At 42.8% G+C, this 25060-nt stretch overlaps 2 protein-coding genes across 2 annotated transcripts in view; one reads left to right on the top strand and one right to left on the bottom strand.

The window, feature by feature from the left end:
• TP63 (tumor protein p63) overlaps positions 1-25060 on the top strand; it is a 401462-nt gene that overhangs the window by 193393 nt on the left and 183009 nt on the right. The gene's annotated exons all lie outside the window — the stretch shown is intronic.
• P3H2 (prolyl 3-hydroxylase 2) overlaps positions 1-25060 on the bottom strand; it is a 208036-nt gene that overhangs the window by 53818 nt on the left and 129158 nt on the right. Inside the window, exon 3 of the mRNA XM_063442798.1 lies at positions 21922-22111. Within this exon, the coding sequence (XP_063298868.1) occupies positions 21922-22111 (190 nt within the window). The remainder of the gene's footprint in view (positions 1-21921; positions 22112-25060) is intronic.

The following is a 25060-nucleotide window of genomic DNA, read 5'->3' as shown; positions in this document are numbered from 1 at the left end:
CCGACTGTTCTGACAGGAAGGCGGGCAGTGACCGCGAGAAGCGGTCACGTGTCCCGCCTGCAGCTAAGAGCGCGCCGCGAATCTCGGGCGCGCTCTTAAAGAGACAGTGGGAGCCTAAATTGCAAAAAGGCTCCCATTGGCTCCTGTCATGCCAATCACCCCATACACTTACCTGTTGGGGGAGTGGAAGTGACAGGAGCCAATCACATTAGTTTGAAGGCTACTTATACTTACCCTTTTCCCTTAGTTCCTTGCCCTATCGTGGTTTCTGCTACAGTTCCCTTTAGTGCTTGTTGTGTTCAGTTGTGTTTCTCCGTATTTGACCTTGGCTTTGTATTCTGACTTCGTTTTCGCTTTATCCTATTCTGTACTGTTTGCCGGCTTGCTGATTCCTGTGTACCAGTCCCCGGCTAGTTTTCGTTTACGCTGTCTCTTTGTGCCCTTGACCTCGGATCGTTCCTGACTCTGTCTTATCCTATTACGTCGAGTCCGGCCACTCTAAGGTCCGGTAGACGTATCTCTCCTCTGTACTGTCATCTGTTAGGACTGGATCCTGCGTGTAGGGGTATATACTCGTTACAAAAGTGCAGAGAATTTAATTCGCAAGCACTATATTAGACCCTGTGACTCTCCAAGACACCATAAAACCTGTACATAGGGGGTACTGTTTTACTCAGGAGACTTCGCTGAACTCAAATATTAGTGTTTAAAACTGGTAAATTGTATTACAACGATGATATTTTAAGTAAAAGTGACGTTTTTTGCATTTTTTACAAACAAATGGCACTTTTATGGACTATATTATTGTTGTAATATGTTTTACTGTTTTAAAACACTAATATTTGTGTTTAGTGAAATCTCCTGAGAATAACAGTACCCCCCATGTACAGGTTTTATGGTGTTTTGGAAAGTTAGAGAGTCACATATAAGGCTTGCATTTCATTTTTTTGACATTGAAATTTGCCAGATTAGTTATGTTGCCTTTGAGACCGTATGGTAGCCCAGGAATAAGAATTACCCCCATGATGGCATACCATTTGCAAAAGTAGATAACCCAAGGTATTGCAAATGGGGTATGTCCAGTCATTTTTAGTAGCCACTTAGTCACAAACACTGGCCAAATATTAGTTTTTTGCTTTTTTCACACAAAAACAAATATGAACGTTAACTTTGGCCAGTGTTTGTGACTAAGTGGCTACTAAAAAAAACTAAACATACCCCACGTTCAATACCTTTGGTTGTCTACTTTTTCAAATGGTATGCCATTATGGGGGTAATTCTCATTCCTGGGCTACCACACCGTCTCAAAGGTAACATTACTAATCTGGCAAATTTCAATATGAAAATGGAACGTTCTATATTTGACCCTGTAACTTTCCAAAACACCATAAAACCTGTTAATGGGGGGTACTGTTGTACTCGTGAGACATCGCTGATTACAAATATGTGCATTTTGTTGCAGTAAAACCTAACAGTATTATGACATTTACAGCTAAAATGTGAGGCGGAACTACAAATGTAAAAAAAAATTAAAATTTCTCACAGTTTTTTTTTATTTTATTCATAATAAATTGTTTCATATACAAATATTTTATATGAAATGAAAGCCCTGTTTCTCCTGAACAAAATTATATATAATAAGTGTGGGTGCATTTAATATGAAAGAGGGGAACTACGGGTGAACAGACATATAGCGCAAATTCCAGTTTTTGTTTACGTTTTGTTTTGATCAGAACGTGTACTATTGACTCCGTCCTGAAGGGGTTAAAACAAAAAGGAACTTCTGCCAAACTAACCTATATATATAGCGACCTTCATTTGTGAATAAGACTAATATAACTCAGTGGTTCCCAAACTTTTTAGTTTCAAGACGCCCTTAAGATTTCAATATTTTTCCAAGGTGCCCTGTGTCAAAACAAAGTTTTAAGTTGTATATCTGTATAGCCCTGCAGCATATACTGGCGCTAAAATATAATGTATAGTGTTGGTGTTTGATGGAAGGGGTGCTTGAATATAATTTTAGAGTTTTAATACAGGGGTTTATTTGTGTTTGTACGTAATATTTGTGTTTGATTGCTGGTGTGTTTGGATGTAATGTTTGTGTTAGATTGCAGAAGTGTGTATGTTGTGCTAGCGTTTGGTTGCTTAGATGTATGCACAACCACTACCACATAAATACTTACACAGATATACAAAAACATTAACATACAGAAACCAATACATTGACACATACAAATTCATATTGACACTGACACATAAACACACACACAAACGCTGACACAAGCCTACACCAACATATACATACAAACACACACCCTGACACACCCACAAACAATGACACATGCACACACCATGACACACAGATACACACACACATCCTGACACACACACACTGACACACAGGTGCACACCCCGACACACAGATACAGAGAGACACTGGCATATACACACACAGTCTATATACACACACACACAGATGCACACCCAGACACACACCTTGACACAGGTATACACACACAATCTGACATACACATAAGCACATTTATGTGATAATTTTTAGATCTACAGACACCCTCATGTCCGCTTATACAGACACACAGACAGGCAGACAGGCAGACAAAGACACACAGACAGGCACAGACATAAAAATGAGCACTCAATATAAAAATAATTTGATAAGGATATTAGTGCTGGAGGGAAAGTGGGCGGCAGCAGCCAGTTACATAGTTCATGTTGCTCTGCCTGCTGGATGGTTTGCTCTATAGGAGTGTAAGGCAGCATAGTGTATAGGTGGTGGATATAGCACATACACTCCCCATATCTCTATTTAAACCAGGGGTAGCCAACCTGGTCCCTACCACCCACTAGTGGGCGGTTTGGGATTTCAGGATGGCGGTGGTGGGCTCTGCAGAAAACGACCAGTTGGCCTCGATGGCCGTGGACCAAGGCCGGCAGGGGAAATCATTTTATCTCCCCTGTCGGCCCATGCAGAGCCAGAAACATCACCGGACACTGGCACTTTGTTCCAGCAGAGGGAGGAAGGAGCCTGGGAGGCTCTGTGTTCCTCCCATGAGCAGGCAGGTCGGAGCATTGCCGCACATTACCATGTCAATGCTCAGATACAGTGTTGTGCTCGCAGGAGGACAGGAGAGTCAGCCTGCAGCCAGAGGAACTGCAGACTAAAGTGAACATGCCACCACTGGACCACCAGGGCTTGCAGCATTATGCATTAAGGGAGGTGTAGACATTAGGATAGATTTTCACATCTCACCCACCTACACACAGCATAGACCCTATGCACCCTTTACACACAAGTACACAGTGCACCCCTCACACACCAGTGCTGCATCTAGCGAGAGGCTGATAAGGCATTTAAAAAAAGCCACCACCCAACTGTGAGAGGCAGCTGAGCAGGATGATCAGAGCTCCCTCGCCGCCCGCCTCCATCACTCACCTGTCTGCCAGACCTCCCGACCGCCCGCCGAGCTGCAGCTAGCCCAACTTGACCACAGGGAAATATCCACTTTAGCACTCCCAAAAGGTAGGAGGCTATGTGGATTGAAACGTTTTTTTTTTTATTAAGTGTTTTAGTGTGTGTCTGTTAGTGAGCGTGGTTGTGTTAGTGTGTGTGTTGGTGTGTGTCTGTTAGTGAGTATTAGTGTGTCTGTTAGTGAGTGTTAGTGTGTGTCTATTAGTGAGTGTGTGTCTGTTAGGGAGTGTTAGTGTGTCTGTGAGTGTGTCTGTTAGTGTTAGTGTGTGTGTGTGTGTGTTAGTGAGTGTGTGTGTGTGTCTGTCAGTGAGAGTGTATACGTGTTTGTTAGTGAGTGTGCATGTGTCTGTTGGTGAATATTGTCAGTCAGTGTATATGTGTGTCTATCTGTTAATGTGAGTATTTGTATAACTATGAGTGGAACTGTGAATGAGTGAGTGTGTATGTCTGTGAATGTGTGGTTCAGTGAAAGTGTGTGTTGGTTAAACAATGTGAGTGACAATGACTGTATCTGTGAGTGTATGTCAGTGCATGCATCAGTGAGGGAGTGTGTCTGTCTGGAAGAGAAATTTGGAAGGGGGGGGGAGGGAGGGCTGAGTTTTGTAATGCCTAGGGCTGCACCAAACCAGAATACACCACTGACACAGACACACACACAGCACCTCACAGACACACACAAAAAAATAGAACATATAAAAAAAAAAACCCTCCTTTATAAAAATAACAATACAAAAAAAATACAAAAACAATAAAAAGAGGGCACTTGCACTATAAAATTAGTTACGGTGGCACTTGTGGGCGGTAAGGACATTTTACCATCAACAAAGTTACAAAAGTGGGCAGTAGGTATTAAAAGGTTGACTACCCCTGATTTAAACTGTGCTGTCCAATATGTGCCACATATTGCCACACATCTCTTTGGCATAACAGGCAGCACAAAGAGCCAAATTACTAGTTTACTTATCTTTGCTGCTCTCCCCGAATGGTATGCTCCATGATTCTCAGCAGTTCTCAGTCAAAACATACGAAGCAGACTGGGCATGGCGATCAGCATAGAACTAATGATTATGGACAACTAGTCATATTTGGGGCCAAAGAGATTTGGGGCTGAAGGCCTCCCATCTTCTCCTAACAACATGCATGTTTTTGAATAAAAAGTTAGATGTACCTTAAATACCCTTTCAAGGAGGACCTGGAGAGACCAAAACAATCAGGGGTGGATGAAGATCATCAGGGTTGACTCCTCCGTTCAACATTCTCTGCATATAGAGAGAGAAAATCTACATTTTGTATCCTGAGTTCCAGTCATCTATTTTTTAAGAAGGGAGTGCAGTCCTTAAACTGCACATCGCTCTGAAATTGAGTAATTACTTGATGACTCTAAAGTGTGTGAGTACCCATTTGGGATTACACTTTTTTTAATCCTTATCCTATACTGGCTATACTGCGCAATTGTATATATTTCTATTCCTCTATAGAGAAAGAAAATTTCATTACCGAAAAAGGGGTGGGTCGCCTAAACGGACCTATACACAATTCGAACCAGAGCTGGGCTATCAGCTCTCCGTTTGTGAGTGTGCATTTATTTACGCTGGAATTTTAAATGTACCTTGTATGATTTACACTATGTTTGAATATTATTCTTTTTAGATACCCATATGAATTTTGTTCATTCTAAAAAGATTTTCTACTAACAATCAAACAGGTGATTTATTCTGTTACCAATTTGTTTTGATACTAATTTATTCTGTTACCAATTTGTGTTTAAATAAGCGCTACATTCTTTCTATCTACACATTTCTTGTTATAGTGTCATTGTAAGGAACACTTGAATGTATAGCAGCTCATATTAAATATATACGTTATATTTATTTATTTGAATTGTTAGTAATACTAAATAAGCGCTGGTTTCCAATTAATTTTTTCTCTGCATATAGAGGTGTAGTTTTTAGCCAAGAACTGCATATCCTAGTGCAAGGATTCTAAAATCAGTCAAGGCAGCATAGCAGTTGTAGTTCTACATCTAGTGATCTACCTTTTGCCCAGCCACGATTTAGCATGGTGACCTGTGTCTTCTTTTCACAACAACCTATGGGAAAGCGGGGAGTTCCCAAATTAATTTCTGTATCCTGTGTTCACGTCTGTTAGAGAGGCAACGTAAAAAGCAAATCACAAAACTGTGGTGGAATCTCGGTAAAAATAAATTTAGTAGGCCGAGATTACCACGTGGCATGTGTACGTGCATATGCTGACGTATCGATCAGTTGGTTGCACGAGGCAAGATACGATCAGTAGTGTACGGAGCATGTGCAAGAATACAGGATATAGTATTCCCCCTCCTCCATTGTGCTGGACAAGCCATGCGGTCAAGCAGGAAGTTAATTCTTATTTGTATTGATTGGTCAAGAGAATGTGCGGGTGGAGCTTAATATGGGAGGAGTTATATGCCTATATAAGGAGCCTGCACTATTGTCCGGGGCTCAGACTTTGCTGTATTTTGGTGACGCTAGTCCCTCTGAGTCCCGATCGGTGATCCAATAAAGAATCTCTTCCTTCCTGAAGAAACCTGTGTCCATCTCTCTGTGCTTGGCTTCCGTCAGTTTCTCCGGTATCAAAACCAGAATCTTTGATTATGGAACAAACGTGAATAAACAGTAGGGCAGGTGTTGCATGGGAAATGTGATCCTTAGCTTAAATATGAGCAGCTATGAGTGATTAACAATAAGATAAAAGGCCTCTTTGTGCAAAACACTTTTTGAAACATTTTGCCAACTGCAAAATCTCATCTTAAAATCTTAAGTAGCACCAATCATATCAAAGCCTGTGCAGCATGCATTACATCATAAACAGGAAAGCAGACAGAAAACATGTGCTTGTGCTATTTGCTTGTATTGCCAAAACAAAGCATTTTGGCTGGAAGTTGAGTTTTACAACAATCAAGATTCAGGAGAATAGGATACAAAACATCTGTGGAGTATGATATAAACCATTAAATCCAGCTATCATAGGGCATTGTCGTTGCATGATGAAAGCCAGTATTTCATTTATCAAGTGCAAAAAAAAAAAAAAAAAACCTCTTCAAAGTTTATATAGTTTAACGATTTATTCTCTAAACAGTGAAGTGTTGTGGCAGTATCATGCATCCCAACCGTCAGCAGTTTATGGATGTGTTTTTGGGCAATGATGTATTGGGGAACATTGTCGCCCAAACTCATTTATATGCCCATCAGTTCCGTGCTGCAAAGCCTGACTCTTTTTTTGGAAAGCAGCAATGGGCCCCCATTGATGTGCCAGAATTTTAAAAAAACTTTGGGCATTGACTATGCTGATGGGCATCATAAAGAAGCCCTCCATCTACTTCTACTGGAGCAGTAGCCCCATCGGCTCTACCCCCATTTACTCCCAGTTATGTCAAGGAAAAGGTATGAAATGTTCCTACATTTCATGCACTTCAGTGACAATAGCCTGTGCCCCCAATTTTACACTCCATATACAATACCTTGGAGTGTCACCATTTCAAATATATGCACGCTCAATAAATTGGGATATCTAAAAAGGCCCCCCAAAAGAAGATAGGCAAAGAAGAAATGTCAAGTTTGAAAAACACATGTCAGAAGTTTGGCATTGTAACCCCCAAACAAACCTATGCATAGGTGGTATCACCGTACTCATGAGATTTTGCCGAACACATATTGGGGTGTTCTTTGGCAGTAACACCTAACAGAAGCAGGGAAACCATGGGTGCATGATGACCAGCTGTGAAAATTCCAAGTTGGAAAACAGGAATGCACACCCTCCAAATAAGGTCTTCTAGCCCCAGAAATCTCGACACACCTGTGCAGAGGCGGCTCTAGACTTTATGAGGCCTTAGGCGAAATGCAAACATGAGGCCCCACTAACAAAAAAAAAGTGTCACATATACTCATTGATGCACTGTCTACCTGTGTATGTGCCTGAGAGTGTGTCTGACAGATAGTATCCTTGTGTGTGTGAATGTATGTCTCTGAACATGTTTGCGTTTTTGTCTGAGACCCTATGTGTATGGGGTAGCTGCTTGAAGTGTGTTGTGTGTATGGGGGGGGGAAGAGAGGCGGGTGATGGTGAGAGGGGGGTGATGGTGTGGGGGTGATGGTGAGAGGGGGGGTGATGGTGAGAGGGAGGGGGGTGATGGTGAGAGGGAGGGGGGGTGATGGTGAGATGGTGAGAGGGAGGGGGGGTGATGGTGAGAGGGAGCGGAGGGTTGATGGTGAGAGGGAACGGGGGGTTGATGGTGAGAGGGAGCGGGGTGTTGATGGTGAGAGGGAGCGGGGTGTTGATGGTGAGAGGGAGCGGGGTGTTGATGGTGAGAGGGAGCGGGGTGTTGATGGTGAGAGGGAGCGGGGGGTTGATGGTGAGAGGGAGCGGGGGGGTAATGGTAATGTGAGAGTGAGAGGGGGGATAATGTGAGAGTGAGAGGGGGGATAATATGAGAGTGAGAGGGGGGTAATGTGAGAGTGAGAGGGGGTGAGGCTGAGGGTGGTGGGAGGGTTATGCTGAGGGTGGTGGGGGGGTGATGCTGAGGGTGGTGGGGGGGTGATGCTGAGGGTGGTGGGGGGATGATGCTGAGGGTGGTGGGGGGTGATGCTGAGGGTGGTGGGGGGTGATGCTGAGGGTGGTGGGGGGGTGATGCTGAGGGTGGTGGTGGGGGGCTGATGCTGAGGGTGGTGGGGGGGGTGATGCTGAGGGTGGTGGGGGGTGATGCTGAGGGGATGCTGAGGGTGATGGGGGTGGTGAGGCTGAGGGTGGTGGGGGGAGGTGAGGCTGAGGGTGGGGAGGGGAGGTGAGGCTGAGGGTGGGGAGGGGAGGTGAGGCTGAGGGTGGTGAGGGGGGTGATGCTGAGGGTGGTGAGGGGGTGATGCTGAGGGGGGTGAGGGGGTGATGCTGTGGGTGGTGAGGGGGGTGATGCTGAGGGTGGTGGGGGATGATGCTGAGGGTGGTGGGGGTGAGGGGTGATGCTGAGGGTGGTGAGGGGGGTGATGCTGAAGGTGGTGGGGGTGAGGCTGAGGGTGGTGGGGGTGATGCTGAGGGTGGTGGGGGTGGTGAGGCTGAGGGTGGTGGGGGGTGATGCTGAGGGGGGTGGGGGTGATGCTGAGGGGGGTGAGGGTGATGGTGAGGGGGGTGAGGGTGGTGGGGCTGAGGGGGGTGAGGGGTGAGGCTGAGGGGGGTGATGCTGAGGGTGGTGGGGGGTGATGCTGAGGTTGGTGGGGGCTAGGGGTGGTGGGGGGTGATGGTGAGGGTGGTGAGGCTGAGGGTGGTGGGGGTGATGGTGAGGGTGGTGGGGGGTGATGGTGAGGGTGGTGGGGGGTGGTGAGGCTGAGGGTGGTGGGGGGTGGTGAGGCTGAGGGTGGTGGGGGGTGATGGTTAGGGTGGTGGGGGGTGATGGTGAGGGTGGTGGGGGCTAGGGGTAGTGAGGCTGAGGGTGGTGGGGGGTGATGGTGAGGGGGGTGATGCTGAAGGTGGTGGGGGTGAGGCTGAGGGTGGTGGGGTGATGGTGAGGGTGGTGGGGGGTGTTGAGGCTGGAGGGGGCGGTGAGGCTGAGGGTGGTGGGGGGGTGATGGTGAGGGTGGTGGGGGTGAGGCTGAGGGTGGTGGGGGGGTGATGGTGAGGGTGGTGGGGGTGGTGAGGCTGAGGTTGGTGGGGGGTGATGGTGAGGGTGGTGGGGGTGAGGCTGAAGGTGGTGGGGGCTAGGTGTAGTGATGGTGAGGGGGGTGATGCTGAAGGTGGTGGGGGTGAGGCTGAGGGTAGTGGGGGTGATGGTGAGGGTGGTGGGGGCTGATGAGGCTGATGGCGGTGTGTGGTGATGGTGAGGGTGGTGGGGGGTGAGTCTGAGGGTGGTGGGGGGAGGTGATGCTGAGGGTGGTGGGTGGTGAGGGGTGATGCTGAGGGGGGTGAGGGGGGTGATGCTGAAGGTGGTGGGGGTGATGCTGAAGGTGGTGGGGGTGATGCTGAAGGTGGTGGGGGGTGATGCTGAAGGTGGTGGGGGGTGATGCTGAGGGTGGTGGGGGTGATGGTGAGGGTGGTGGGGGTGGTAGAGGGTGGTGAGGCTGAGGGGGGTGGGGGGTGAGGCTGAGGGGGGTGATGCTGAGGGGGGTGGAGGGTGAGGCTGAGGGGTGCTGGGGGTGAGACTGAGGGGGGTGATGCTGAGGGTGGTGGGGGTGGTGGTGAGGGTGGTGGGGGCTAGGGGTGGTGAGGCTGAGGGTGGTGGGGAGTGATGGTGAGGGTGGTGGGGGTGGTGAGGCTGAGGGTGGTGGGGGGTGATGGTGAGGGTGGTGGGGGGTGAGGCTGAGGGTGGTGGGGGCTAGTGAGGCTGAGGGTGGTGGGAGGTGAGGCTGAGGGTGGTGGGGGGTGAGGCTGAGAGGGGTGGGGAGTGAGGCTGAGAGGGGTGGGGAGTGAGGCTGAGCGTGGTGGGGCTAGGGGTGGTGAGGGTGGTGGGGGCTAGGGGTGGTGAGGCTGAGGGTGGTGAGGGGTGATGGTGAGGCTGAGGGTGGTGGGGGTGATGGTGAGGGTGGTGGGGGGGTGAGGCTGAGGGTGGTGGGGGCTAGGGGTAGTGAGGCTGAGGGTGGTGGGAGGTGAGGCTGAGGGTGGTGGGGGGTGAGCCTGAGGGGGTGAGGGGTCAGGCTGAGGGGGGCTGGGGGTGAGACTGAGGGGGGTGATGCTGAGGGTGGTGGGGTCAAGGGGTGGTGGGGGGTGAAGGTGAGGGTGGTGGGGGCTAGGGGTGGTGAGGCTGATGGTGGTGGGGGTGGTGAGAGGTGGTGGGGGGATGGTGAGGCTGAGTGTGGTAATGGTGACTGGGGGGGTGAGGCTGAGTGTTGTGGGGGGGGATGGTGAGCCTACCTTGACTTCCCTGGTGGTCCAGTGGGCTCCCTGGTGGTCCGGTGGCCACTGCTCCCGGTCTGCAGCTCTGCAGAGCTGCAGACCGTGTAGTCTCGCGAGATTTCAGAGCGTTGCCGTGGTAACCCGCGGCAACGCTCTGATTGGCCAATTCTCGCGAGTCACATGGTCTGCAGCTCTGCACACTGCGGAGCTGCAGACCAGTGTCTGCGATGGTGGCCGGGCAGCCAGGAGGGGCCTCGCACCCGGCGGCATACCGGGCAAGCCGCCGGGCCCCCTCCTGGTGTCAGGTCCTCGGTCAGTGACCGAGGACCTGACACACTCTGCCAACAGGCGGTTTAGGTGGCCGCGAGGCCCCCGCCAGCGCGAGGCCTTAGGCGGCCGCCTAAACCGCCTAATTAGAGAGCCGCCTCTGCACCTGTGCATGGGTGGTATCACTATACTCAGGAGATGTTGCTAAACACATATTGGGATGTTCTTTGGAAGTAACCCTTAAAGTGTGTCAAAACCACACTGGCTTTTATGCAAGTCCCCATGCAAGGGTTACTCCCACATGGACCTTGATGGGGACTCCAACAAAAAAGTCATACACCAATGACAGCAGGGTTACAAAGTATAACACTCCAATAGTAAACATACAATCGCTCCTCTCAGCTTGGGAGATAATTGGGTCAGATACTGTAATAACTCAATTATCTCCAGGCAGAAAACAAAAACAATTTCCCCAATACTTCAAAAGCAGCCAAAAACACAAAATCCCCATAAATGTTACATCTCCTGATAGCCCTGATCTGGGTGACCAACATATCCAAAAATCACCCAGATCAGTTCAGGGGTTTAGGAGTTGCAAGGAGGTCTTAGTTTAACCGACCGCACATGAGGCTCTTGACCAGAAATATTTCCATGAGTTCAGGTTGTGCAGTCTGTCTATTTCGGAATGTCTTGAAACCAAATTAATCCACGAACAGTACCCCTGGCTCATACTAGCGTGTGCTCCCCTAGTTAGTGGGAACAAAACTACTGAACAGCGCTCTCCTAGCTGGTCGGGTAAAGGAAGCAGGCGTTCGTAAAGTTTGACCGGTGTTCGGGAAGTCGAGTGTCCGATTTTAGTTCCAGACACTCGACGACCAAGTCCCATTGCCTCCTTTCGTGCGAACAAGATGCCCACCGTTTTCTCCTGCATGTGGCATTTGACTATACGAATAGCGGCCACACAAGGAGAGCACTAGTTCCTTGTTCTCTTTAAAGTTAATGAGCCAGGGTGGTGGTCTGTGTTAGGTAGTTTTAACTGCCTAACGGGGAAAAAAGTCAAATTATAGAAATAACAGGGTAATTTCTTCACAAATGGTATCTTTAGAAAGACAATTTAATGGCAAGAAAAACTGTATAGAATATGTGTGGGTACAGTAAAAGAGTAAGAGGAAAATTACAGGTAAACACAAACACAGCAGAAATGTAAAAAGAGCCTTGGTCCTTAATGGTAAAAAAAAATGAAAAACGGTCTGGTCACTAAGAGGTTAAATTTGAAATTAATTTTGCATTCACTTTTAATTCCCGACAACTCATTTTAGTGAATAACTCTTTCAGACAAACAGAACCTCTCAGACACTCTTAAAAACACTCAAAGCAACTAATAGACACTCACAGATAAACTGTGAGTCACAGTAATTTAAAAAAAAAAAAAAATAGTTGTAGGAGGGGTTATGCGACCTATTGATTCTGAACCCCTCCCCTCACAAGCCGCTACGCAGAAAACCACGGCCACATTTCTGTCTGGTTTCTAAATTCCGGATTCGCATTTCAGAACGTAAGAGACTGGTTTCAAACACAAACCAACGGCTTGTGGCTGTGAACAGCAGTTTTCGACAATGATTTTTCCATTTTACTTAGGTGGGCCCTCTTTCTTACAGAACGGGGGAGGGGGGGGGGGAAGAGTCAGCGGTAAATAACAAGAATAAAAGCAGCAACCCAAAAAGGGAATCCCTCAAAACCCTTGATAAAATAAGCTAAAAAGCCTGTAGTAATAGACTAAATGATAGAGACCAGACCAAATGGTCTAAATGGATAAAACACCAAGAAATAAACCTATATATTTACAGAAGACAGTTAGGGATAAATCTCACTTAAAACAATAGAATAAAAAATAAATGAATAAATCAGTCCAGATAATGGAAAATGGAGGATAAAAAGTCTAGTAAAAGTCTCACTAATACGTTGGATAAGGTAGGGGTACAGTTCTCAGGAGTTGATCCATCCGGATTGATAAAATATCCGTATATGTGGAGACAAAAAGAGGGAGAATACGACAAGCAGCCGATAGCATAATATTGTAAAATCCAATGGTAAAATAGATAAAAGGAAAGTAATACACTCACATTTGTGAGAGCTTTAACCAGCTCTGGGATGATGGGCGTGTAGCGGTATAATCCCCGCTAAAGGATATACTGGAAAGGTGCGTCCGTCACTCCGGCTTGGTAGAATCAGTGCTCCAAAATAAAAGATGGCAATAGTGCTCTCAGTATATAAAAATAAGGAAATAATATATATATAAAATATACTCACAAGAGTAGAGCAGGAGGTACTGCTCTATCAATACAGCATTGGTGGAATGATCCCCACCTAGGATTTCTTGAGTCAGGATACAAAAAGTGCCAGGAAGAGAAATAATAAAAAAGTGCATATAAAATTCAATAAAATGAAAATTAGTGCTTATAAAAGGGTAACCAAAAAACTTTTATTGTTTAAAATACACAATTAAAATCATTAACGCGTTTCACCTATTAAGGCTTTATCAAAATGGTATCTGACATCATTCCTGGCATGAAGAGTTTATATAAGGATATGTGAATTAAAATTGGCGCCAAAACTTGGATCAGCCAATAGAGACAGATTTTCAAAAGACATTTTTGAAACAAATAATAGCTAACATAGCTTGATAGTATTAAACAAATATGAGCTAGATAGTGTAATTATATATTAAAAACGAGGTCTGTGTAGTGAAATATTAATAAAAGCATTGCATCACGTGACCGGCATTGTTTGGAGCCAAGCTCCATGGGTAATGTAGTTTCGCCGGTCAACGCTAACCGGCAAAAAGGGGGCGGGGTTGGGAAGTGTGACGAGCAGCTAGCTCGCACCAGTCGTCATTGAGACTACAAAACCAAGGGGTGGGGCTGGGAGGGAAGCGGCGAACAGTGTAAACATGCCGCTCTAGAACCGACGGCAGCACAGTATATTCATGCCGTCGGAAATCTAATACTTACAAAGGGGGAGTGAAAAACCCACTACCCTAGCTAAGAGTGGGAATAATAATTAATAATACATATATGTAAACATATCACATAAGAGTATACATAGAAGCATCTTATATACGAGAATAAAAGTTGTGCATAACTTGTAAAACAGAAGAAGAAAAAAAGAGTGTCCTTTGTATAGGGATATGTTGGTAACATTACATATATATATATATATCAAATTATACAATTACAAGAAGATAAAGGAATTACATAAAATCAATATAGCAATAAAGAATGAATATAGCAATAAAAATAATTATAAAAAATTGTGCAGATCAAAGTCTGCATTTAAACCATTGGGTGTGAGGGTCTGTAGCTTGTAGACCCATTCCATTTCTACTTTTCCTAGGACATTCTTGATATCTCCTCCCCTCCAAGGTAAAATACATTTTTTATTCCCATAAATTTAAGCATTTTAGGATTTTTATTGTGATTAATAAAGTGTTTGGATACAGAATGGTAAATGGTAAATTTTCAAGCTGGACAGAGGTGGCAAGTGGTGTCCCTCAGGGGTCTGTTCTGGGACCCCTTCTATTTAACATGTTTATAAATGATCTTGAAGACAGCATTGAAAGTCATGTTTCAGTGTTTGCAGATGACACAAAACTTTGTAAAATAATACAATGTGAGCAAGATATTACTTTGCTGCAGAGGGATTTAGATAGCCTGGAGGACTGGGCACTCAAATGGCAGATGAAATTTAATGTTGAAAAATGCAAAGTTATGCACTTCGGCGTAAAGAATACACAAGCAACGTATACCCTTAATGGAAGCGAATTAGGGATAACAACACACGAAAAGGACTTGGGAATTGTTATAGACAACAAACTATGCAACAATGTGCAATGTCAATCAGCAGTGGCCAAGGCCAGTGGGGTATTGTCATGCATGAAAAAGGGCATTCATTCTTGGGACGAGAATATCATTTTGCCTCTTTATAAATCACTGGTAAGAGCACACATTGAATATGCTGTGTAATTTTGGGCACCTGTTCTAAAGAAGGATATTATGGCACTAGAAAAAGTGCAGAGGCGGGCTACAAAATTAATAAAAGGAATGGAACAGATCAGCTATGAAGAAAGGTTAACAAATTTAAACCTATTTAGTTTAGAAAAACGTCGCCTGAGAGGGGATATGATAACACTATACAAATATATTCGAGGCCAATACAAACCATTGTGTGGAAATCTATTCACAAACCGGACTTTACATAGGACACGAGGTCATGCGTTTAGATTAGAAGAGAGAAGATTTCGTCTGAGGCAAAGGAAAGGTTTTTTTACTGTAAGAACAATCAGGATGTGGAATTCTCTGCCTGAAGAAGTGGTTCTATCAGAGTCCATACAGATGTTCAAACAGCTACAAGATGCATACTTGCAAAAACAGAATATTCAAGGATATAATCTTTCAATGTAGGGTAATAACTGCTTGATCCAAGGATAAATCTGACTGCCATTCTGGGGTCAAGAAGGAATTTTTTTCATAGCTTGTTGCAAAATTGGAAGTGCTTCAAACTGGGTTTTTTGCCTTCTTTTGGATCAACAGCAAAAAACATATGTGAGGAAGGCTGAACTTGATGGACGCAAGTCTCTTTTCAGCTATGTAACTATGTAACTATGTAATGATTTAGGTATCCATTTTTAATGTTTCTGCAATGTTCGCTTAAATCTAGTTTTTAAGCACCTTGTGGTCATTCCAACATACTGGAAGCCACATGGGCATTCAAGCAGATAGATAAAATTTTTCGTATTGCAGCTTATAAATTCTCTAATATTATAGGTCATTTTAGTCCTATTTGAGGTAAATTGTGTTATCTTGGATGGTATTGTAGGATCAGTAGTTCTACATACAATACATGATTTGCATTTATGGAAACCTTTCACTTGGGGAAAAAAAGATGTTGTATTTTTGGGTGGGATTGTTTTAGTAAAATTAGTGGTTAAGATAGATCTAAGATTGGGAGCTCCTCTAGAAACTATATTAGGCTTTTAGGAAATAATTTGGCTGAGTTAATCGTCATGTTTTAAAATATTCCAATGTTTTTTAATATTTTTTTTAATTTTGCCACTTTTTTGTTGTAATTAAAAATGATAGGGAGAGGTGTGGATTCATTGTTTTTATCTTGTATGTTAAAAGCTTGTCCCTGTTTTTTTTTGGTTAGTCTTATTAATACTTTCGAGTAGATCTGTCTCTGAGTAGTTTTTTTCAATAAATGTATTTTTTAACACTTCTGCTTGTACATTAAAATCTTCTAATTCGGTGCAATTACTACGTTAACGTAAAAACTGGCTTTTGGGGGCACTGTCAAGCCAAGGTTTGTAGTGGCAACTTGTTCAATCAATAGCCGTATTTACACAGACTTTTTAAAAAAAAATGTTTTAGTTTGTATTTTCCCATTTTTTTTATAAATATATTTAAATCAAGGAAGTTGATTTGTTCCCTACTGAATTCATGTGTTACAATTATGCCTATATCATTGATGTTAAGCTTGTTGATCAAATAAATTAGGCTATCCTCAGGTCCATCCCAAATAAAAAAAAGAGGTCATCGATGTATCTAAAATATGAGACTAGGTTTGCCCTCAGCATGTTTCATCGTAAATAGCTGTGGATTCCCAGTCTGCCATAAATACATTTGCATAGCTGGGGGCAAACCTAGTACCCATATCTGTACCTCTCTTCTGAAGAAAAAGAGTAGAGGAACCAAAAATAATTATTTTTTAAAATGATATTAATGCCCTCTAATATAAAATCTATCTGTGCATTAGGGATTCTATTTTCTTTAGTTAAAATGTCTTTAATAACTTTACAACCTATATTATGGGGTATAATGGTATAGAGGGATTGTACGTCACAGGTGACTGGTATAAAATTAGGATTCCAATTAAAATTATTCAAAAATTGTAAAAGTGACATTGAATCTTGCAAGTATGACTTCATTTGTCTAACAGAGGGTTGGAGAAGAGTGTCAATATATTGCAAAAGATTACAGAGAAGGGAGCCTATACCTGACACTATTGGTTTACCTGGGGGTATCTTGTCATTTTTATGTATTTTGGGAAGAAAATAGATAACGGGAATAATAGGGAATTTCTTATTTAAAAAATTGAACTCATTTTTATTTAAAAACAAGATAGAGTGGTTTGTATAGTGCTAGTGGTATTTGATAAAAGTTTTTCATAAACATCGTTATCATTCAGTTGTCTGTGTGCTTCCTCTATATACATTGTACTGGATAAAATGACCAAACCTCCTCCTTTGTCTGCTGGTTTTATTACTATATCGTTGTCATCTTGTAATTCTTTAAGTGCTTTCCTCTCTGCATTTGTTAAATTGTGTGGATTGTATTTGTTATTCTTTATATTTTCAAGATCTTTTGTGACTTGGTTTTCAAACATAGTAAGTGGAGCTGTTTTCATAAAAGCAGGCTAAAATTTGGATTTTTTTTTAAAAAGGGTATTAATAATTTGGCTATCCTGAGAAGGGCAAGGAGATGAAATGGGGTTTTCATCATTTTTTTCAATAAAAAAAAAATTGCTTGAGAGTGGCTTTGCGGACAAATTTGTTGACGTCAATAAAAGCTTCAAAGGATTTAAAAGAATTAGCTGGGGCAAACTTGAGGCCTTTGTTTAAAACTGACATTTGTGCAATAGTAAGGGTTTTCTGTGAAAGATTAAAAATGCCACTACATTGTTCATTCTGGGTGGTAATTATTGTCTTTCTAGTCTCTCTCTTGCTCACGTCTGCCACTTCTTCTTCCTCTAAATTTAGAATTCATTTTTTGTGGCCGTGATGGGTGGGGGGTTTGGACTAGTGTGTTGGGGTGAGTGCGGATCTCTAAAAAATTATCTTCATTTTCAAATTCTGAGTCGATAAACAATAGTTGATATCTGTTTTGGTGATGAGGAATGGTGGGTGATTTGGGGTATTCTTTATGATCATTAATGTATATTGATCTTTGGGGTTTAGGTGAGAGATGTCTTCTATTAGGGTTAATAGTATGGTGATATTTGTTGGGTGGTGGGGAGTATGTATTCCTACGGTTGTGATGTGATTGTGCGTGATATGAATAGGTATTGGATTGGTCAGATTTTTGTAAGGGACCAAGGTAGGATTTAACGGTCACGTGATGCAATGCTTTTATTAATATTTCACTACACAGACCTCGTTTTTAATATATAATTACACTATCTAGCTCATATTTGTTTAATCTATCAAGCTATATTAGCTATTATTTGTTTCAAAAATGTCTTTTGAAAATCTGTCTTTTTTTGGCTGATCCAAGTTTTGGCGCCAATTGTAATTCACATATCCTTATATAAACTCTTCATGCCAGGAATGATGTCATATACCATTTTGATAAAGCCTTAATAGGTGAAACACGTTAATGGTTTTAATTGTGTATTTTAAACAATAAAAGTTTTTTGGTTGCCCTTTTATAAGGACCAATTTTCATTTTATTGAATTTTATATGCACTTTTTTATTATTTCTCTTCCTGGCACTTTTTGTATCCTGACTCAAGAAATCCTAGGTGGGGATCATTCCACCAATGCTGTATTGATAGAGCAGTACCTCCTGCTCTACTCTTGTGAGTATATTTTATATATATATTATTTCCTTATTTTTATATACTGAGAGCACTATTGCCGTCTTTTATTTTGGAGCACTGATTCTACCAAGCCGGAGTGACGGACCCACCTTTCCAGTATATCCTTTAGCGGGGATTATACCGCTACACGCCCATCATCCCAGAGCTGGTTAAAGCTCTCACAAATGTGAGTGTATTACGTTCATTTTATCTATTTTACCATTGGATTTTACAATATTATGCTATCGGCTGCTTGTCGTATTCCTCCCTCTTTTTGTCTCCACATATACGGATATTTTATCAACCTTATCCAACGTATTAGTGAGACTTTTACTAGACTTTTTATCCTCCATTTTATTCCATTATCTGGACTGATTTATTCATTTATTTTTTTATTCTGTTGTTTTAAGTGAGATTTATCGATCACTGTCTTCTATAAATATACAGGTTTATTTCTTGGTGTTTTATCCATTTAGACCATTTGGTCTGGTCTCTATCATTTAGTCTATTATTACAGGCTTTTTAGCGCAGCCCTTACCCCCTTCACATCTTTTTACCTCTTTCTTACAGGCCTAACAGCCCACAGCCGACTTGCACACCACAACAGACTTTATTTTTATAATTTCTTAAAGGCCCAATCTCTCGTGTTCCCATCCACTGGCGGTGATGTAGGTTCATCCATGACAGTTAAGTGTAAGGAGCAAGAGACTTGAGCTCAATTTGATGATCTCCTTCAAGGGGGCGGATCAGAGACGTGCCACCACCATCAGACCTGCACGGCACTGGACTAACAGAGTTTTTAACACTAAAGGGTGCGAAATAAACGTTTGTATTTCTGACCATATGGTGTTCCTTTTAATATTTAAATATTTGTATTCTTGCATTAATTTTTAAAATGAAGTAGTCGAAATGTCTCCTTTAAGCATGGATGCATTTAAAAATGCATATTATGCTATATTTATTATGCTATCATTTCTATGATTATAATGGACACCTGTGCATGTTAATTTAAAATCACAAACCCACATTCCTTTTCCTGGAAGGTTAGAATTATTTTATGTAGGATGTTATCTCTCATGGGTTCCAAAATATGGAATCGACTAACCCTAGCAGAAAATTCCCATGATGAGCTGAAATGATTCTCTTATTTAACTAGATATTCCAATGGAATTCAGTCTTCTTGTCTGGCAAAATGTGCTTAATGCGAAAACGCAGCATAAATATTTATAACAAAAAAAAATTACAGCAGATGATGATGAGTAGACCCACACTAATGGAAGCTATGCCAAATAGCTTCTTTCTGCCAGCTGGCATGTATAGGCTGCATCTTTATACTTCTGCCATTTAAGACCAATTTAGCTTATGGGAATAAAGATTTTGATTAGTAGCATGTGGGCTCAGCACCAAGTCTATTGCTCCAGTGACATGGAATACACAACGGATAAGCTGTATGGAGGAAGAAATTATTACAGATTTCCATTTGCGTAATGAGATAACTTTGATCCTCCTTTGAGTTCTTAAAAAAGCTTTCTGTTTTAACTCTCTTTGGACCCATTATTACTTTTAAATTGGGTTGTCAGTTTTAGGCCAATAGAAACACGTCATCAAAACACAGAATCTATACAAATTAAATTACTACTATATTTGGCTCACAGACAAGAGAAGGAATTTCTCAGTATTCTATTACTATAGAGCTTGGCTTTAACAGAGTCAAACTTTTTTCTCTCTACAGTTTACTGAATTAAGTAATCTTGAAGTTTGATATATTTTAGAAAAACAAATTCCTTTAGCTGGATGAGGTCACCTATTTGGAAATTGCTGCTCCCTGTTGGAATCCCTCTGCTCTCTCTCCCAGAATGTATTTCTTGGTGCAATGTCTAGCATGTGTCAAAACAATATCTGGTCTCTGGTTAATCTAGCAGCAGCAAAAATGCTTCTGCAGACTAGACTAGTGGTGTCCAAATTAACACTTATCTTGTTACATTCTTTTTGGACCCTTCATTCATGTATGTAGTGCACAGTCCCATATCAAGGTTAAAGCATCTGGGGTCCCTCTGGGGTGTTTAAACATCTTAAATGCCAGTGAATAAGAAAATGTAATTTGCAACCTGCATTAAGATAACAGGAGTTGGAGTCCTAAAACAAGTGTGAATAAAAATAATTATTAAATAAAGGGTGGGGGGGGGGGAGCAGAAAAAAAACCTTTACAAAACTACACGTTACTTACATTCAGAGGCATAACTAGAAACCATCGGGTCCCGGTGCGAAATTTGCCCTGGGCCTGCCCCCCCCCATACGTCTACCCCCTGCCACACACATATACAGACACACACACACAGACATACATACAGACAGACCTTCAATGCGGCTCCGGCGGTTCTACCACACCGGCTGGGGCCAAGTTACTTAGCCGGTGGGCACAGGGTCGCAGGGGTCCGCAGGGTGGCCAGGCCCCCTGGAGTGACAGGCCCGGTCGCAAGCTGCGACCGCGGAAGTACCACCACTGCTTACATTACATCAACAATATGATATTACTTGTTCCTATGCAATAATGAACTCTTTATGGGGGATAAAGAATCTTTTTTTAAATTAACATTTGTACAAGGAAAAGAAGATTAGGGTAGGAGGCGGTAGGGGGGGCAAAGGGGGATTTGGTAACCTTTTTTGTTAGGGTCTTAATCTCAAAGGTAGATGTCAGAAGTTAATTGTTAGGAATTGTTAAACGTTTGTTAAACGTTTTGCAGCATGCTGCTTGTTTTCACTGTTTGTCATTACTTTCTCACCTTGTATAGTATTAGTTTGGTAAATTTATATAATAGCACCAAAGAAATAAAGTGTAAGTAAAGTGATTTATCAACACATAGAACTGGTTGGTTTAACAGCTGATATAAAAAATAATCTCTGCTGCTATCTAATGGAAGTTCGTAATCTAAATTATATCCTAAAAACAAAACCAATACTGAGCACCATAAACTCATGACTGATTATCTGGCTGTTATATTTAGACCTTGAGGAGTAGCTCCCAACTATTCGTCCTTCAGCTTAAGATGAACAGGATTTTGATATGTTTTTGTATGTTTTTTTTACCAGAATTTGTCATTTTTATTATAACAAGCTGTCAATACTGCAGACATTGCCAATTTAAGTCAACAAAGGTTCAGTGAGTCATCAACAACACGACAGTTGTATGAATGCAAATAATAATACACCTGTTTGAGCAGTGCCTTCTTCAACTTTTGTCTCAGTTATTATTGTATCTCACTTAATTAAAAAATCCACATTCTATTAATTGTAAAGCGCTGCAAATATGGTGGTGCTATATAAATAATAGTAATAATCATAATAAACACTCATTGAAGTCTGTGGTGGTTTACTACCTTTAACTTCTTGCAGATAGGATTTAATCTTTGTTAATACAGAGATTTATGATATCTCTTTTAGATTGCAAGCTCATAAGCCATCTTGTTCTGTTCCTAATATACAAATATTTGCAGGTTATATTTTAGGCTAATGGACACAGGTCTCTCCGTTTCCTTTGTCTTAGGTTGTACAGTCTTAACTCTCTACCTTTAAGTACCTATTGTACAGTGCTTCATGAGATGTATATAATAAAACAATAAATATAGTAATATCAACTGTGGAAAACAAAAGGTTATCTGAGTGATGATTAGATTTACCTGCAATGGCTTCGTAGAGGGAAGCACTATATTCCACGTATTCATATTCATCAAACTTATGTGGTCCAGCACACATGGCTCTACACTCGGCGTCAGCCTGGTAGTACTGTTTCAGGGCCTCCTCAAAGCGTTCGATGGCCAGTCTGTACTGCTCCGTGTCATACAACTTCACCCCAGCATAATATTCCTCCTAACACAACATAGAAGTATGTGGTTTAGTACAAAGAAAAAATTAACTGATTGCATTTTAGAGTAACCAATTTTTCCCATACATTATTAGACACTATATTAGACAAATAGACAAAAAAATTAAATGTTATAATTTTTCACTAGTATTTCATTTCTCAGATACAACTTCTAATTATTGTATCCACATCGGAGGCCTACCTAGATCACGTGGCAGCAAAGGTAGTTATGAATTTTGGCAGCCCCTCTGTTTTAAACCTTTGTGTGTGTTCAGTGACGTCAAATAGGGACACCCCAGTGGCCAGACACATTAGGTCTCAACACATGGACACACCCTGCAGCATTAAATTTGCGGGCATCGAGAAGATCCAGATGGGCAAGAGAGGTGGTGACCTGGACCAGGCCCTCAAGAGAAGGGAACGCTACTGGATCCACAAACTGGACACCCTATCACCTAAAGGGCTCAATGAGGGGTTCACATTTACTCCCTTCATTGGTTGAGTGACCTAAGAAAATCCATAATTGTAAATATAATATAATATAGAGTTTGTCTACTCGTGCCCATGTTTGTTCGATTGGACACCAGTGATACAATAGGGGTATAATACTTAACATAAGTATAATACTTAACATAAGCTAACTCATATTGTGACACTATTCTAGTACATTGACTACACTTCCTATCTCTATCATACAGCAGAGAAGTATATGAGCCTAATCGGGACCTACATTAAGTGTACACTGTCATCATGTACATCCTATTTAGACTACATACAATAGAGAGGACTTTATAAGAAGGCAAGGATAAGATATGACGACAACGGAATAATTTAAAGCACTGCCACATATGCGTGTATTCTATGTTGCCTCTATATACCCCTTCTTTGGAAGATTCATATCTCTCTTAATGGAAACAACCACCCTCTATGCTTTTGATATATATATCTTCAGTGACATTTAGTTGTTTTCTATGATTCCTGTAGCATACTGTACCCTTAATAGCTCAATCACTCTCTGGACATATGTATTCCATAAATAAATATTCATCTCTTTTTTAGATTTTCTGAGACACATATAACCTTATATTCTTGGGGACAAGTAGTATGTGACTGTCCTCCTTGATTGCTTCTTGGAATATACTGTGTCCTTAATATATGAATAAATCGTGCTTTGGACATGTATGGAATAAAGCTATATGCATCTTTTATATGCCCTCCACGATCTTGGGATTATACTGTGTCCTGAATTGTTTTCTAGGTTAGGTGTACTATAAGTAATAAGGTCTTTCGTAATCTCACACTGTAACGGAACGCAGTATATTAGTCCACGATATCCGTTGGTATCCTCAGGAAATCCACAGTCAGAACAGAAAGCACGGCAATATTCCCCATCCTCCCAATAACTGGACGAAACACAGTTTGGGAGTCAACTAACTCAGTTTATTCACAGGCTGGCATATTTAAGCAGTTCCCCATGCAAGGGGTTTCCTTACAGATAATCCAGGGGATTTCTATCAACATGCATTGTTCTTTTCCCAGCCGGCATTGCTGCACGAGAAGGATACTCCCACTAAAATGGACGATTAAGTGGATTATCCCCTCGTGCAGCAGAACTGACAATTTACTTTAAAATACATATTTTCCCCAATATTCGGTATTTTAAGATGACTGAACGTTCGGTAGATAGCTGGGGTCGAAGCGCATACTTCGTGGGAATACCGCTCCGATCCCAGCTGAATTGACCGAACGCCACACAAAACACATTAAAACATTGAGTTCTGTTTAAAAGTCCAGCGGTGTTCGGATCATTGAGTAGCCGTTTTCAGTTCCAGGCTCTCGACGACCGAACACCGCTGCAGAGACAAAGGATCCAAGATGGCCGACCGCCGCATGGTCGGTAGCCGAACGGCGGCCACCTAGGAGAGCCCTTAATTACCGATTGCAACATTGTTGCAATCGGTTAATTGGTGCCACACGACTTGTGAATGGGTGGTCTACCTGGGGAGCCCGCATTCGTACGGCGAACGGCCGGGATAGCCGTGTTTCGTCGAACGAATGCTTTGTATGCTGGCAGCGTACGGCTGCCAGCATGCGAACGGCCATAACACAGCACATATACAGGTAAGGACACACAGTATGCATTCAGCCTATGGACAACCTAAAATAACTATAGTTCAGAAGTGGCTAGGTTTGCCACAATGCTCCCCCAGAACCAAGCCGGCATACACAGTCTGATCCCAACGGATCGGCTTGGGGATGTCCGGGAGAGTACTCACAGATCACTTCTTGAGTTCAGTCTGTCTGGATAACCCGTCAGCGTTACCGTTTTGTTTTCCTGGCCGGTAATGGATGGTAAAGTCAAAGGGCTGCAGCGCCAAACTCCAGCGCAGCAGCCTGGCATTGTCTCCAGACACACGGTTTAGCCACACCAACGGGTTGTGATCTGTGAGTAAGGAAAAAGGTTGTCCATACAAATACGGCTGTAACTTTTTAAGGGCCCACACCACGGCCAGGCATTCTTTCTCAATGGCGGCGTAGCTCACTTCACGGGGCAACAACTTGCGGCTTAAGTAGGCTACGGGATGTTCTCCGCCATCGGCTCCCACTTGACTCAGCACTGCCCCCAATCCAAACATTGAAGCGTCTGTGTGGACAAGAAATCTTTTAGTTGGATCAGGAGCAGTTAACACAGGAGCATTAGTTAGGGCTGTCTTGAGTTGTTGGAATGCCTGCTCACACTCTGGGGCCCAGACAACCAGTCGGGGAAGGTTCTTTTTGGTCAGGTCCATCAGGGGTTTGGCCAGGGCGCTGTAGTCGGGTACAAATTTCCTATAATACCCTGCAGTCCCTAGAAACGCTAGCACCTGAGTTTTGGTCCTTGGGGTAGGCCACTTAGCTACGGCCTCAATTTTGGCTGGCTCGGGTCTCTGTTGCCCACACCCTACTCGGTGTCC

Source organism: Pelobates fuscus, chromosome 2 (genome assembly GCF_036172605.1).
Source record: "Pelobates fuscus isolate aPelFus1 chromosome 2, aPelFus1.pri, whole genome shotgun sequence".
NCBI lineage: Eukaryota > Metazoa > Chordata > Amphibia > Anura > Pelobatidae > Pelobates > Pelobates fuscus.
Note: the sequence above shows the minus strand (reverse complement) of the source record. Positions and strands in the feature narration are given on the sequence as shown.